This window comes from Ranitomeya variabilis, chromosome 1 (assembly GCF_051348905.1).
Source record: "Ranitomeya variabilis isolate aRanVar5 chromosome 1, aRanVar5.hap1, whole genome shotgun sequence".
Classification (NCBI taxonomy): Eukaryota; Metazoa; Chordata; class Amphibia; order Anura; family Dendrobatidae; genus Ranitomeya; species Ranitomeya variabilis.
Window position 1 is genome coordinate 480,929,580 of NC_135232.1, and position 17,894 is coordinate 480,947,473.

General features: G+C 42.2%; 1 protein-coding gene across 7 annotated transcripts in view; it reads left to right on the forward strand.

Annotated features, from left to right (window-relative positions):
- FBXO10 (F-box protein 10) overlaps positions 1–17,894 on the forward strand; it is a 360,834-nt gene that overhangs the window by 311,066 nt on the left and 31,874 nt on the right. For all 7 annotated transcript variants that reach the window (XM_077251514.1, XM_077251506.1, XM_077251488.1 and 4 more), the window contains exons 7-8: positions 4,705–4,775; positions 13,980–14,132. In XM_077251514.1, coding sequence (XP_077107629.1) covers positions 4,705–4,775; positions 13,980–14,132 — 224 coding nt within the window. The remainder of the gene's footprint in view (positions 1–4,704; positions 4,776–13,979; positions 14,133–17,894) is intronic.

Here is a 17,894-nt window from a genome sequence, read left to right on the forward strand (position 1 = left end):
GCGGGGATGAGGAGGCGCAGTGAGCGGTATGGCGTGCCGAGTTCGCAGATTTAGATCTTGGATTCAGGAAAATGGCCGCCGCGATCTCCATCTGCGCACGCGCGGCCTCCCGCGGCCATTTTCCGGAAGCCCCGGGAAGCAGAGCACTCCATCTGCGCACGCGTGGCCTCAGGAAGATGGCCGCCACCACTGATAACATGATTCACCCGGCTCTGCTGCTTACCGGGCTGCTGCATCACCTCACCTGTGAAAGGGACCCCGCTCACGCCATACCGCTCACTGCGCCTCCTCATCCCCCGCACCTCTGCCGCCGCCGCCACCACACCACTGCGGGTAAGCCTGCATTACGACTATTAGACGCACCCCCTATTTTCCCCCTTTTTTTGGGGGGGGGGGGGGGGAGTGCGTCTTGTAGTCCGAAAAATACGGTAGTTCCCCTAGTGCTAGGATTTATCTCCTAGCTGGCTTTCCTACAGTATACTGTAGTGTTCAAAATAATAGCAGTCCAAGATGACTAACCAGATCAATCACTGTTTTGTGTATAAATTATATTACCACATGTCAAACAATTTACCCGTTGGTGCAGTATATTCTAAGAAAACCACCAGACTCAGCATTCATGATCTGCATGTTTTTGAGTCTGTGTTAGAATAATTGATTGAAAGGGGCAGTGTTCAAAATAATAGCAGTGTGGAGTTCAATTAGTGAGGTGAATCAGGTGGCCCTTATTTAAGGGTGAAACCAGGACATGTTATACATGCATTTCTCTTTTGAGGCTTTGTTCAGAAGAACTGTTACTTGGATTAACCCCTTCACGACCTTGCCCTTTTCCATTTTTGCATTCTCTTTTTTCACTCCCCTCCTTTCCAGAGCCATAACTTTTTTATTTTTCCATCAATATGGCCATTGGAGCACTTGATTTTTGTGGGACAAGTTGCACTTTTGAACGACATCATTGGTTTTAGCATGTCGTGTACTAGAAAACGGGAAAAAAATTCCAAGTGCGGTGAAATTGCAAAAAAAGTGCAATCCCACACTTGTTTTTTGTTTGGCTTTTTTGCTAGGTTCACTAAGTGCTAAAACTGACCTGCAATTTTGATTCTCCAGGTCATTACGCGTTCATAGACCCCAAACATGTCTAGGTTACGTTTTATCTGAGTGGTAAAAAAAAATTCCAAACTTTGCTAAAAAATAAATTAAAAAAATTGCTCAATTTTCCGATACCCGTAGCGTCTCCATTTTTCGTGATCTGGGGTCGTGTGAGGGCTTATTTTTTGCCTGCCGAGCTGACGTTTTTAATGTTACCAATGTTGCGGCGGCCACAAAAACGTAATTCTGGCGTTTCTAATTTTTTTCTCGCTACACTGTGTAGCGATCAGGTTAATCTTTTTTTTATTGATAGGGCGATTCTGAACGATACCAAATATGTGTAGGTTATTTTTTTTTTTTTTATTGTTTTATTTTGAATGGGGCGAAAGCGGGGTGATTTAAACTTTTATATATATATATATTTTTTTTTTTTTTCCATATTTTTTTAAACTTTTTATTTTTTACTTTTGCCAAGCTTCAATAGCCTCCATGGGAGGCTAGAAGCTGGCATAGCCTGATCGGCTCTGCTACATAGCAGCCATCATCAGATCGCTCCTATGTAGTAGATTTACTGCATTGCTATGCTGACGCATCGCTGACCCCCGATCATGTGATGGGGCCGGCGATGCGCTAATTTCCGGCCCGATGGCTGGAAGCGCCGGTTAAATGCCGCTGTCAGCATTTGACAGCGGCATTTAACTAGTTAATAGCGGAGGGTGAATCGCGATTTCACCCGCCGCTATTGTGGGCACATGTCAGCTGTTCGAAACAGCTGACATGTCCCGGCTTTGAGATGGGCTCAGCGCCGGAGCCCACATCGAAACAGGGGATCCGACCTCCTCAGTAATAGTACGGCGGAGTTCATGAAGGGGTTAAAAAGTTGATTGGAGAGGGTAAAACTTATAAAGAAGTGCAGACAATGATAGGCTGTTCAGGTAAAATAATCTCTGATGCTTTAAAATGGAAAGCCAAACCAGAGAGACGTGGAAGAAAACGGAAGTCTACCATTCGAATGGATGGAAGAACAGCTAGAATGGCAAAGGCTCAGCCAATGATCAGCTCCAGGATGATCAAAGACAGTCTCAAGTTACCTGTGAGTACTGTGACAGTGAGAAGACGCCAGTGTGAAGCTAATCTCTTAGCAAGAAGTTCCCGCAAAGTCCCACTGTTAAAAAGACATGTACTGAATAGAATACAATTTGTCAAAGGACACATCAATTGGCCTAAAGAGAAATGGAGAAACATTTTGTGTACTGATGAAAGTATAATTGTTCTTTTTGGGTCCAAGGGCCGCAGACAGTTTGTCAGACGACCCCCAAGCCCTGCATTCAAGGCACAATACACTCTGAAGACAGTGAAGCATGGTGGTGCAATTATCATGATATGGGCATGTTTCTCTTACTATGGTGTCAGACCTATTTACCGCATACCAGGGAGCATGGACCAGTTGGCATATATTAAAATACTTGATGAGATCATGTTGCCGTACCCTGAAGAGGATAGGCCCTTGAAATAGACGTTTCAACAAGACAATGACCCTAAACACACCCGTAAACGACCAAAATCATGGCTCCAGCCAACAAAATTGCGGTTCTGCAGTGGCCACCCAATCCCCGGACCTTAATCCAATAGGACACTTGTGGGTGACAAATGCAGTTTCTGAGGCAAAGCCAACAAATGCCGTAAAATTGTGGGATGTAGTCGAAGCATGCTGGGCTGAAATAACAGTGACAGGTGCCAGAAGTTGGTTGACTCTATGCAACATTGATATGAAGCAGTTCCTACAAACTGGATATGCAACTAAATATTAGGTCAGTGATCTGCAGGAATGCTAAATCGTCATAAAAATACATATTGTGAATTTGTAAAGACAAATGCAGACACTGCTATTTGTAGAACAGCCCAATGTTCATGTTTTGATATCTTCTGTAAGGTAGTTAAAACTCTATACATTTCTCTTCATATAGAAAATCGTGTGCAATGTTCCCAATGCAGGAAATAAAAACTAGTGTAAATATTTTGTGATTAAGGCTACTTTCACACTAGTCCGTCGGTACAGGCCGTCGCAAACCGTCGGCCCGACGTACCGACGGACAGTGTGCTAATTAATCACAACGTGGGCAGCGGATGCAGTCTTGCGACGCATCCGCTGCCCAGTGTGATGAGCGGGGAGGAGGGGGCGAAGTTTCGGCTGCGCATGCGCGGTCGAAAATGGCAGACTCGACGCACAAAAGAAGTTACATGGAACGTTTTTTTGTGCCGACGGTCTGCCAAAACACGACGCATCCGTCGCACGACAGATGCGACGTGTGGCCATATGTCGCAATGCATCGCTAATGTAAGTCTATGGGGAAAAAACGCATCCTGCAGACAACTTTGCAGGATGCGTTTTTTTCTCCTAAACGACGCATTGCGACGTAGGCAAAACTACGCTAGTGTGAAAGTAGCCTAAGGCCTCTTTCACACTTCTGTCACAATCCGTCGATTTTTGAGAATGCAGGATCCTGCAAAAAAATTAGCAGGATCCTGCATTTTTCCCATAGACTTGTATTAGCGACGGATTGTGACGGATGGCCATCCGTTTAATCCGTCTTTCACTGGATCCTGCATAAAAAAACGGTGCGTCGGGCAGAAAAAACGTTCAGAGGAACGTTGTTTCTGCACGTCGGAAAATCGGTCAGTGACGCATCCTGCGCTGCCTGTGAAAAGCAGGAATCCAGCGACGGGTCCAGTCTTTTCAAAGAGAGCATGCGTGGAAGAATTTCCCGTCAGGGAAATTCTCTCTCGCTCACTCTCTTTCTCTTTTTACTATTGATGCTGCCTATGCAGCATCAATAGTAGCAAGATAGAATGTGAAAAATAATAAAAAAAATAAAAAAATCGCAATATCCTCACCTACCGGCGTTCCCGTGCAGCGATGCTTCCGGCAGCTAGCGTTCATAGTAATACATTGCGACTTCTCGCGAGATTTCGCAATGTATTGCTAGGAACGCTAGCTGTCGGGAGCATCGCTGCGCGGGAATGCCGGTAGGTGAGAATACTGCAATTTTTTTATCTTTTTTTAACCTGGTATGTGTTGTGTATGAGTTTTCGCAGCGGAAAGCCCCTGCGAAAACACATACACAACAGGTGCACATAGCCTCGACGGGTCCGTCAGAAAATCGGGCTGAGTGCACACGTTTTCCACAATCTGCACAGGATCCGTCATTTCAACGTCTTGACGGATCCTGTGCAGATTTGGAAGACGGAAGTGTGAAAGTAGTCTTAAAGAATGCTGTCAAAATTTTGCACTATATTCATGCGGTTTTATTTATTATTTACGCCATCTTGAAACTGTTTGTTTCCAAAATTGTAATTGAGATTTTCTGCTCTATTAGTCAAGCATCTTGCACTGGGATGGTCAGTAAATTGCTTTATGACTTTCTATTAATACCTGCCAGACTTTAATCATTCTCTTCATGCATCTTGAATGAAATGATTGTGCCGTTGAAATACATTGTACATTAGTTTTGGACTTCAACAAATACGGAATGTAGCACTCTGTAAAATGTGCTTTTAGGGTATGTAGGCTATGCATTGTATGCATCCTAATTTGAATACATATTTGTTTTACAGTGGTAACCATATCTTTCAAGGCCGGGCTGCTGGCATTGCAGTGAATGAAAATGGAAGAGGTCAAATCACAGGTATGCAATATTGAATACCATATATGAGTTATACATAGCAAGCCTTTTGACTTACTTTTGATAAAATTATGTTATTATATGAGTACACGACCAGCCTATTTTGGGGCTTTTAAGGCCTGTTATTTGCTTTTGTGTCTTTTTGGCTGCACTACAAGAACCTTTCTTTTTCATTCATTGTAGCCCTAGGAGTGTTATGTGTTTTGCAGGAGCAATTGTTTTTATTGGCCGCATGTTGGAGTGCAGATACTTTGTTTTTTTTCTATTTTTACTTTAAGCTTTTTGTTGTAAGGGAAATTGAAATAAAAATGATTTACCCTTCTTTGCCACCTTTATTTTCATTGTGTACTGTGTGTGTGAAAAATATATTAGCATTGTAATGATATAAACTTTTTTTGTAACTGTTTTTGTACATTTGCTGCATTCCAAGAAACATAACTTTATTACTTTCCCATTATCAAGCATGTGGACTTATTCTATTGTGGGGCTTCTATGGTACCTCATTATCAGACTATGATTGTGCTATTGAGCTGGCAGAGGTAGGGTCTTGCCTTTGTCAAACCCCTGACATGTTAGAAGCTGCTGAATTCCAGCATATAACTAAAATCCTGGCAGTATTTCTCAAATAATAAGGGTATGTGCACACGTCAGGATTTTGTCAGGATTTTGTCAGGCTTTTTCATCAGGTTTTGGACTATGACTTTTTAATTGTTTTTTTTTTTTAAATAAAAACAAAAGGGAGGTGATTTGAACTTTTGTTTTTTAGTTCATATTTTTAAAAACTTTTTTTCCCATTTTAGGCTAAGTTCACACGTTGCAGAATTGCCGCGGAAATTTCCGCGGCAATTCTGCGCCTCCTGCCGCGGGTATATCGCATGCAGAATTAGCATGCATATACCCGCAGAAAACTAGCGTTTTGCAAGCATAATTAGCTTGCAGAATGCTAGAGTTTTCCAAGCGATCTGTAGCATCGCTTGGAAAACTGACTGACAGGTTGGTCACACTTGTCAAACATAGTGTTTGACAAGTGTGACCAACTTTTTACTATAGATGCAGCCTATGCAGCATCTATAGTAAAAGATCGAATGTTTAAAAATAATAAAAAAAAAACAAAACATGGTTATACTCACCTGCAGACCTCAGCGGCGTCCGTTCCTATAGCTGGAGTGCAGTGAAGGGCCTGCGATGACGTCACTGTCTTGTGATTGGTCGCGTGAGTCACATGAGCGGTCACGCGACCAATCACAAGACAGTGACGTCATCACAGGTCCTGAACCACATCATCTATAGGAACGGAAGAGAGATCATGCACCGGAGAGGCGGGAACACTTCGGGGGCCATCAGACGGTGAGTATAGGACTATTTTTTATTTTAATTCTTTATTTTTTACCAATTATATGGTGCCCAGTCTGTGGAGGAGAGTCTCCTCTCCTCCACCCTGGGTACCAACCGCACATGATCTGCTTGCTTCCCGCATGGTGTGCACAGCCCCGTGCGGGAAGTAAGCAGATCAAAGCACTCCTATGGGTGCAGAATCGCCGCGATTCCGCAATTTTAATGAACATGCTGCGTTTTTTTCTGGAATGCGATTCTGCTCAGGAAAAAAAATGCAGCATGTGCACAAAAAATGCGGAATGCATTCTATTACATAGGATGCTTAATGTAAGCGTTTTTTTCGTGGTTTTATAGCGTTTTTATAGCGAAAAACCGAGAAAAAAACGCGAAAAATATGCTACGTGTACACACAGCCTTATACTGTTTTTCTTAGTCCCCTTGGTGGACTTGAAGCTGCGATCATCTGATCATCATGATCTCCTTTGATCGCCAAATACAGGCTGGCTTTCACAGGAGAATCGTCATGACAAGTTTGGAGGTCTTCAGAAGACTCCTAGTTGTGATTGTAACCCAGGATAACAGGCTCACACACCTAACCCGTGGCTGTTAGAGGCAGATGTTGGCTGTTTAAATCAGCCATCATTTGCTTGGAAGCCGAGCCCACATCAGAGTCTGGGACATGTGTAAAGTTTGTCGGGGTCGAGGGGCTGTGTTCCCATGCCCTGGCACTCCACAAATAAACAGTGTCCCAGTCCCTTAGGTTGTGTGCAGTGCATTCACATTCAGGCCTGGAGGCCTCCGCTGCATCTATGTCCACTGGTCCGGGATCAGCCACACATAAATAAGGGTCACTTGCTTCATACCACACAGCTCAACTTTACTTAGCAGCCCATGTTCCACTGATAATATGGCACAGTACATTTCCATGTTCTCTGTATGTTCAGCATGAGCTATCCCTTTGCTTAATGGCTCCCTTGGCCCCTGGGATACTCCATCCGACCTCGGAGCTCTCATGAGACCCATCCGATCTCTCTCATGCGCCTCCCCTTCTGGCCTCCATTAGTTGGAAGGCAATAAGGCACACTTTACAATGCCTAGTTCTGGTCTTAGGCCCTGAACATTGCAGAGATATCGGCAGAAGACAGTAACCAGCGTTCTCATACTGCCTGAACAGTTTGTACTACTCTTGTCCTCTGTCCTTGAGCACTGCTCTCACTTTCTTTATCTTGCAAGCTAATCTTTAACTCCAGACTCTCTGCACTAATCAGTTTAACTCCAGACTTCTAACTGCACTTAACTGACCTTGCACCCTCCCATGCTGGACTGGCCCCAAACATTTTAACTGTATACTAACCTGTGCAATATACTTCCTACTTCCTATATCTAGTATGCCCACAACTGAATCTTTCACCTTTCCAACTTAATCCCTAAGTCCTATGCTATGTCTTATACTGTACACTCTGTCCTCTATCTAAACTCACTGTCTCTAACCTAAGCACCAAACTGTATCCTAAACTTTCCCTTTCCCAAATTTACACAAATAAATTGAATTATACATTAATCATATATTGCATTACCAAAGTACATTAGTGCCTATAAAACTTTAAGCAGTTTCACATATCATCACAATCACATTACTCACAAAATACAATAAAACCACGTCTCAATACATATTTAAATACACTCCTTGAAGACGTTGTCTTTAGGGGGCAGAGGCGTATGATGTCTCTTGTCACACCCTTACATAAGACATAGGACGTACATTTACGTCTTATATCGTAAAGGGGTTAAATGGATCTCATAGTTTTTAAGGTTGAAGGTAGACATAAGTTCATCAAGTTCAACCTGTCGATCCAGAGGAGGTAAAACCCCATGGGGCATATGCTAATTGCTCAAAATTACAGCAATCAGACTAGTTCCCTGAATCATTGTGCCATCACAGAATTTAGTCCTCTTAACCTGTAATATTATATTTTTCAAGAAAGGAATCTAGGCACTTCTTGAACTGTGAGATTATTTGAAGTGTACTTTTTTTTTTAAATCCACTTGTGAAAACCTGCATAATTCTTTTTTTAACGTTTTCCCCATGATATCAATATGAACGCTAAGTCTGTACTCATACAGTTGTGCTCAAAAGTTTACATACCCCGTGTCACGGATCCCACTCCGTGCTGCCACTAATTCGTCACGTATCCGCTCTCAGCATGTGACTTGGGGTTGTGCCTGCAAGAGTTAATCTATCTCCCCTCTCTCAGTCCAGCATTCAACCTCTGTCCTATGCTGTAATGGGAGTATAAATCACACACCGACCCAGACCACACACCCACTCATACACGCTGCCACCACTCACCGAATGCACAGGCGATGAATCCCAGAAATATTACTAATACTGTCTACCACTCATAAGGCTCACACACCTTAGGCTATGGATTCTTTAGAACATACAAGGTTCAACTGTTAAAGTTTTATGCTTTAATATAAAAAGGTTCAGTGCTTACAGTAAATAAAAAGGTATAAAAATATGATAATAAAAAGACATACAACTATGCAAAACAGTATAAAATAAACAGGAGAAAACTTACAGAAATACCTAACTTGTAGTCTGCTTCTGCTCCCTGAGGGTAGGATGAATATAGACTGGATCACATCAGCTTCCCAGGCTGCCCTCACCTGTGAACGATTTTGAATATATACAAGCCAAATTTATAGAGTCACCCTGGAGGTCAGATTTCTAGACCAGCCCCTCAAGTTGATATTCTAATTGCTTGTTTTTGATTGGACCACGGCCGCGCCCCCAATGAATATATTTTTTTCTCTGAGATTCTTTGTGTAAAGCTTCCCACAGATAGATAGTGTCAGGCTGTAATTGACATCTCTCTTCAAAGAGCTAGGAGGTGTCAAGCGCTTCCTCTCTTTCCTGGTCCTAGCTAGGCACCCTGGCGAGATTGGAGACAGAACTCTGCTGTCTCGGGAAAATACATATTAACACCTGGGTGAGACCTGCAGCCTTCAGGACAGATGTTAAAGTATTACTAGTCACACAATAAACCTATACATAGTACACTGCACACATGTATAATAGAATTTTTGCTTTCTTGGCTTTTTTCGGAGAGTAAGAATGATAACACCAAAACTTTTTCTCCACTCATGGTTAGCGGTTGGGTGAAGCCATTTATTGTCAAACTACTGTGTTTTCTCTTTTTAAATCATAATGAAAACCCCAAACATCCAAATGATCCTGATCAAAAGTTCACATACCCTGGTGATTTTGGCCTGATAACATGTACAGAAGTTGACACAAATGAGTTTGAATTGGTACTAAAGGTAACATCCTCACATGTGACTGATTGCTTGTAATCAATGTATGTTCATAAAAGCTGAGTGAGTTTCTGGGATCCAGACAGACTCTTGCATCTTTCATCCAGCCACTGACATTTCTGGATTTTGACTCATGGAGTAAGAAAAAGAATAGTCAAGAATGTGCCTTGGGAGAAGCCAGCCAGAAGCATGGTCCTGGCCTAATCTATAAGCTGTGTTTTCTCTCTGAAACACTGGAGCAAATTGGAGAAAAACATTACTTGGCTGCAGTCATCTAGCCAATCTACAATTCATTCTGCCCGTGGTTTAGCATGAATCAGGTGAAAGGCTCCCTATAACTATATAGATCAAGGGTGCACAGCCTGCCTCCTGGGGCCCACATGCAGACCACGATGCCAATCCTCTAGACACGCGCAAGTCGCCCCCACTAGACACGCGCAAGTCGCCCCCACTAGACACGCGTCACTTGCCCCCATTAGATATGCGTCACTCGCCCCACTAGACTCGCATCACTCCCCCCTAGACACGTCACTCACCCCCCCAGACGCGTCACTCACCCCCTATACACGCGTCACTCACCCCCCCAGACACGTGTCACCCACCTAGACACGTCGATCACCCCCCCCAGACACGTGTCACTCACTCTCCCTAGACACATGTCACTCACCCTCCCTAGACACGCGTCACTCACCCCCCTAGACACGCGTCACTCGCCCCCCCCTAGACACGCATCACTCGCCCCCACTAGACACCCGTCACTTACCCATTAGATGGCACAGTTCCTGCCTTCTTGACAGCGAAGACTTTGGCATCCCTACTGCAATAATGAATAGCACAGAATTATCCCCGCTTCTTTCCTGTGACCATGCACTCAATAGCAACATAGCGTCAGTGCCCAGTCCTCAGTTAGTACCCCCTCTAATTGTCCACTAGGTCTCTCCTTCCTTCTCTGTTCTCCTGTTTATTCTTTTACAACTGCCTCTCACACCTGTTCTTGCTTTCTTACCATGCCTGCCTCCTGTGTTCCTTCCATTTTCTGCAGGGCCAGATTCTTCTAATCCACATCTTCTCCTGCAGCAGCCTCCTCACCCATACACACAAAGTGGGCAAGCATGACCGCTATCTCTTTAGGGCATTTTGACACAGTTTTTTTTTTCTTTTACCAGGATTTAGATGCAGATTTTTACTGCAAATCCACATTAGAAAAATGCTTCAAACACTCTTTGAATAAGCTAATAAGCTTCCTATTAGTTTTACTGCAAACTGTTCAAAATAACGTGAAAAAAAAACACTGAAAAAGTTTCCGACTCAGTCAAAATCCTCATTAAAAAACTCATTGTGAACATACCATTAGAGTGCTGATTTTTGGAGGAAAGACTACTGTAATTAGAATTTGTACTTCATTTATGGATTTATGGTATACCTCTTTCATTTTTAGTGTAGCCTCCGAATTGGTTCAGTATGAATATGGCTCTTGGACCAAATAAGGTTGTGTGCCCCGGTTACAGATGTTTTGCGATTGTCCGTGCTCTTATTGACTTCAGATCCTTAAAATTCTGTAGAGTATTCATCTATAACAATATGCATTGTGCAGAAAAATGAGCGGGAAATAATTCCAATAGTCCTCCTTCTCCCTTTTATTCTTCTTTCAAGGTGTCAAACTCGAGGCCCAACATAGAAGGACCGGATCTCCACTTTCTTCTGTGCAGAGAGCCAGTTGTAGCAGTGTTGAAATGTGTGCCGTGGCTTAAAATCTAAGATGGCAGCTGCATCCTGCGTCCTCTGCCCTTTTTACTAATTACAGGCTTCGTTCTAAATTGACACAGCTAGTGCTTAGCAGAGGGGGCGAAGCGAGCACTGGGAGCTGATTTGATCTTGTAATCTGACATGATGTAGCCCGCAGTTAGTAGAGGGGGCAGCCCCGGCATAAGTGTTTGCCATCTTTGTGAGTGAACAATGTGTGCAGTGATAGCAGTCAGCCTGCACAAACGGTGAACGCAGTTAGCCTGCACAAACGGTGAACTCAGTCAGCCTGCACAAACGGTGAACGCAGTCAGCCTGCACATACGGTGAACACAGTCAGCCTGCACAAACGGTGAACGCAGTCAGCCTGCACATACGGTGAACACAGTCAGCCTGCACAAACGGTGAACGCAGTCAGCCGGAATGTTTGCGTGGTTCCATCTGTGAATCGGAGCAGACACAGCCAGTACTTGGCATAGGGAGCAGTCCATCTTGGACTCTAAGGCTGTGTTCACACGATGCAGATTTGCTGCGGATCCGCAGCTGATTTTTCCGCGCAGAAACGCTGCAGATCCACACTGTGATTTACAGTACCATGTAAATCAATGTTAAAAGAAAAAAGTTGTGCAGATGGTGCAGAAAAATCAGTGTGGAATTGCTGCGGATTTTACGTGCACGTCACTTCTTTTGTGCGGATCTGCAGCGTTTCTGCACCCCTCCATGATAGAAATCCGCAGTGGCAAAAACTGCAGAAAATCCGCACAAAATCCGCATAAAAACCGTGGTAAATCTGCGGCTGCGGAGATACAGATTTTGTGCAGAAAATTCTGCACCACTTTTCCTACGTGTGCACATAGCCTTAGATCTGGTACAGCTGTTAGCCCTAACTACCCAGAGACCGCTTTCTTAGTCCTACTACCCAGAGACAGTTCTTTTAGCCCTACTTCCCAGGGTCAGCACTCATAGACCTACTACTCAGGAGCACCTTTCATAGCCCTACTACCCAGGAGCAGTACTCTTAGCCCTAATATGCAGGTGCAGCTCTATTATAGTCCTACTGCCTAGGGACAGCAGTCTTATAGCCTCTGGCCAGTCTGTGCATTGCAGTCCGTGCTCATACCATGTTGCACAGACGTTTGTATGAACCCTTACAATTACAAGCATCCCTTTGAAGGCAATCATAATGTGGATGTGGCCCTCGGTGAAAATTAGTTTGACACCCCTGGTTTAGATAGAATAACTTTCCTCCATATCTATATTCTTATTAACAGCAGCTTTTCACTGGTGACAATGTACCAGTGCAGCATCTAACTGGATTTCATGGGAAATTTGATCCTCCATCTTAGTATAATTGCTTTTCTAAATGAGATGCCAATTCCTGTACTCAGGGAAAAGCTCCCATTACATCTGTAAGAATTCTTTACGTCTGAGTAGCTGCAGCACAGGAATTTATTCTAAGCCCTAGAATGACATGTGTGATGTCTAAGTCTCTTGTTAGCAAGGCTTTATTGTTGTAGACAGATTCATGCAAGCATTTCTGATCTAGCAGCCTTGACTGGATTCTCTGAAAACAAGCCATACTTTAAATGTAGCAAATTACTGGGACGGCGAGCGCATATTCTCTGCAGAGAAGACTGCACCAGCAGTACAGGTACAACAAGGCTTGTAACAAGAGTAGGCAGGTCTTGTGGTTTGATACCCGTTTCCCATCATATAGCTTGTTGCAGATTACTTTAGCAGTAAGTAGGTCAGTGACATTCAGCTGGATACTTGTTCTCAAAGCCCCCAGGAACATTCTTTTCTAAATGTATTTTTAAAAGGACAGATGAAACATGAATGGCGTCCTTAGAAAAATAAAAATTTTACTGCACATACTCCTTATTACACAATTTGGTTCAAATTATTGACCATTTGGGACATCTTTTTAAAAATTATTAATGTGATTAAACTACAGATTGCATTTTTTTTTCTATTTTACCAAACAAATAAAAAGTGTAGAAAAGGCAAAATACAAAAAGCATACTTGAAATGATTGTTCAAGCATATGTGCTTCTGTTTTTTTTAAGCTAGATTTGATCCTTTTTCCATGATTGACATCTCTGGGTTTACAGGATCCAGAGCAGAGGGTAGATAAATGTAAAACAAATAGGTGAGCTGAACTGTTTGGCCTTGTCCAAGGTGTACCAAGCGCCTGTTCTTGGTTTGAACAGTCATTTTGTGTTGACAGACTCCCTGTAATTGGAGGGTATAGGAGAACTGAATGAAAAATTTCCACTTCTTATTAAGGATTTTTTATGGATCATGAGCTAAAATAATGCCAACATAGTTTGCCTATTCATTGATTCTACATTTCAGTTCTTACCTTACCCTTTTTATAATAAAATTGAGAACCTATATGTTGTCATTGATGCCAAAAGATGCTAATGGTGCCCAGCCTTACTTGCCTAATCTGTGCCATGTTACAACCTCAAGGATCAGATTTCTTACTATTATCACTCTATTTCTATGAAACTATTATTAAAATGCAAAGTTGTATGTTGGAAGTCCTTACAAAGTTTCATAAAAGTATACCTATCACCTTCAAGCTGGGTTCAGAAAGGCACTCTTCTTGGTTTGAATAAGGACAGCAACTACCAGTCTTGTAGCCTGAAATTACAACCTCATGTATTCCTATGAAGCTCTTAATTCATGTTTGTAGACCAGCAGTCAGTCCAGGCATCAACAAACCGTAAAATACTGACATATGTCCCCTTCCTTACATTGTTATGTTGTCATTCCAAATAAATGTTGTTGTTTTTTTTCCTTTGACAGAAAATGTCATCCGTGAAAATCAGTGGGGTGGTGTGGACATTCGAAGAGGTGGTGACCCAGTTCTTAGAAGTAACCTTATATGTTGCGGCTATTCTGATGGAGTGGTTGTTGGAGAACGAGGCAAAGGTCTTATTGAAGGAAACACTATATATGGTAAACATATCTGACATGTGTTGTAGATTTTGTAATGACTGCAACATGAGGCACAGTACTTACTTTGAAAATCCATTTCAGTGTGGCTGTATAATCCTATCAAATTGAGCAATCTAAGTTCAGCTAGAGAGTAAGGTCTTTTTCACAGTCCTGATATTTCTGGTACTGGAAAAAACAGTACTGGAGATGTCTGTGTGTTTCATACTCGTGGCAACCATGTGCCACATCAGTATCACATGTACCGGCGCTTGAGAAAAGCCGACAGAATTCTCTGTGTTCTCGGGCGTCTGGTGCTGAAGACAGCTCACATCATTGTCTCCTGCTCTCCCTGCTATCAGCCCGAGCAGGGGACAGTGTTGAGAGTTGTATTCAGCCCCCACTGTCTACATCGAGTGTAAAATGAAGAATAAAAAAAAAACATTATGCGCTCCTTAACACCTAATCCTCTGAAGCCATTGTCCCCTGTAAAGAAACAAAAATGAAAAACAACAATACAGTATGTCCGAAGTTAAAAGAATCCAGAGTGTCCCACTGTACGACATTTGCTCATCATCATGAGATGAGGTCTGTGCAGGTCCCCGTGAGTTCTGTTCTCCCTTCAATCAGTCATTCGCCCCTTCTCCTCAGTGTGAGCGGTCACCTTAGTCCACCGCTCATGATGATGAGAAAACGTTGTGTAGATGGATTACGGCGTGGGACACTCTGGATTCTTTCAACTTCAGACAAGTGAGGTATATTGTTTTTTTTTATTTACAGGGGACAATGGCTTCAATGGATTAGGTGTTAAGGTGCGTATAATGTTTTTATTTTATTCTTCATTTTACACTCGATGTACAGTGTGGGCCATTTATGTGGATACACCTAAATAAAATGGGAATGGTTGGTGATATCAACTTCCTGTTTGTGGCACATTAGTATATGGGAAGGGGAAAACTTTTCAAGATGGGTGGTGACCATGGCGGCCATTTTGAAGTTGGCCATTTATTTTTTTCGATGGGAAGAGGGTCATGTGCTGCACATCTCGCATCTTCACAGCATAGACAATTGCCTTCAGATGACCCCAAAGGTAAAAGTCTAAGGGAGTCAGATCAGGAGACCTTGGTGGCCATTCAACTGACCCATGACAACCTTCACACCGGCCCACTGACGTGTGAAGGGGGCCTAAGAAAGCATTCGAGTCCCAAGCCGCCTATTCAATATCCACCTACCCATCCTGACCGCTGCAGCTTGATCTGAGCAGCAGTGGGGAGGAGTTATGTTGAAATAAACTCGTACATTAGGCTATGCGAGCAATGATTTCAATATATTTGGACTCTTGAGCTCTCTCGGTCTCTCATTATTCTCATGAAAATATAAGTTTAACCCCTTAATGACAGCCAATACATCTTTTAACTGACCTGAGATATAAGAGAATAGCCTCCCCATACAGGTGACAATCCAACAGCTGTCGGCTATACACTATAGATGACAACTTGCTGCATCAGCCACGATCAGTGTTTGCACCAACCATATCTGTTTAACCCCTTAGATGCTGCTGTCAATAGTGACTACATCAATATAAATGGTTAACGGAGTGTGGGGGCTTCCTCTTTATTCCAATTGGTGCCCTGAGATCATGATTGTGTGGTCCTGATGTTTGCCATGGCAATTCACCACCAAATAGTGGCCTTAGAGTCCGACGGCTATAGTAATCTGTTCAGTTTTAGGTGGTAAAAATGCACATTTTCATTTTTGTCATACCACTTTGCATTAATTCCTGAAAAGCACCTGAAGGGTTAATAAACTACCTGACTGCAGTTTTCAATATATCAGGGGGTGCTGTTTTTAAAATGGTATCACTTTTGGGCGTTTCCCAATATATAGGACCCATAAAGGCACTTCAAACCTGGATAAGTCCCTAAAAAATAAATTTTGTAAATTTCCTTGAAAAAATGAAAAATTACTGCTACATTTTTAAACCTCCTAAAATGCTAATAAAGTAAAATAACATTTTACAAATGGTGCTGATGTAAAGCAGACATGTGGGAAATGTTATTTATTAATGGTTTGCTGTGGTATGACTATCTGGATTAAAGGGATAATCATTCAAAGTTTGAAAATTGCTAATTTTTTAACATTTTTCTCAAATTTCTAATATTTTTTATAAATAAACACAAAACATATCGACTAAAATTTACCATTATCATAAAGTATAATGTGTCACTAAAAACATTCTCAAAATCAGTGAGATTTGTTGAAGCGTTCCAGAGTTATTACCACATAAAGTCACACTGGTCAGATTTAAAAAATGTGGCTCCGTCACTAAGGGGTTAATATTCCTTATCACTCTGACATGAATTTTCTAAATAAGTGCACCAGCCTCAAAATGTCTAAAGGTTCTATATACCGTAATAATGTATTCAGTTTGTATTGTGAAATCTGGAGATAGATTTTCTGAAAAAACAAAACAACATGCACCAGCTCTTTCCTCATCAAATAGATGATTAGGACAGTGTGCTGGATCTTCATCCTGCATCATCAAATTTGCAATGTTCAAGCTATTCACAATGCTGATGGCATAACTTTGAACAAGAACATTTGTGGTTCATTTGTTTATCCTGTGAACAATCACCACATGGTCCTGTAACTTAACAAAGGTAAAAGTTGACTTGGACAAACTGAGTGTTGTGTGTGAGTGAGCATCCATTCGACACATGAATTTCTAGATGCATAAATGTGAATTTATGCATCCTGGGTACTAATGTGCTAGCATCATATGTTCTAGGAGAAGGAAAATTAGGAGTGTTAGCAAGATCACACACTAAATAACTGCATTCATTTAGCAGCTTCTAAGACCAGCAGCAAATGGACATGTATAAAGAGGTATGAACTTGCTGAAAAGTACCTGATACTACCACTTTACGAAGCGTTAGTGCAACCTTTTCTGGAATATGTAGTTCTTTCCTGGGTACTAGCTCATAAAATGGGTGGAGCCAGAAAAAGTGCAACGTAAAACCACAAAACTGATAAATGGCATGGAGAATCTTGGTTATAAGGAATGATTACATTTATTTTAGTCTTGAGAAGAGACGTTTAAGGGGCATGATTAACTTTTCTACAAGTACATAAATGGCCTATACAAAAATATAGTCAAAAGCTGTTTTATGTAAAAGCGCCTCAAAAGACAATTAGAAACTCCCTCCATCTAGAGAAAAAATGGTTCAATTTCAAGAAGAGACAAGGCTACTATGAGAACTATTTAGCAGAGCAGAGTTGATTATGTAGTATGAATGTACCTATATTCCGTATCGGACTGACCCATCGGAGGATCTTCACAATATAGTATTGCAGCAGTTCACTTGCTGCTCACTGTTCTTCTCCAACAACCCGGGAGAGCAGTGCTGCAGTTATAAAACCTGCTGCAGCTCACTTCCAACCGAGCAGAAGGCTGCCTTCTTTGGTCACCTGATTGCGATCACCATTCTTTTCCAGGTTGTAAGACCTGGAGGTCAGTGCTGCTACAGTTATTCAGCCTGACATGGACTGCAAAACAGCCTGCCAGAGTTAGGGTGGTTTTTTACCCTCTGGTTCCACCTACTCAGAAAAATTGTAAAAATCAAACTAATGAAAATGGCTTGGACAAAAATGATGATACCTTTTAGAAAAGATTGAAAACAATTTGACTATGAACACGTTAAACTAAGATGCGTTGTGTAATTGGCATCACTGGTGTCTACAAACTTGTATTCAGTCAGCCTGCCTATTTAAAGGGTAAAAAATAGT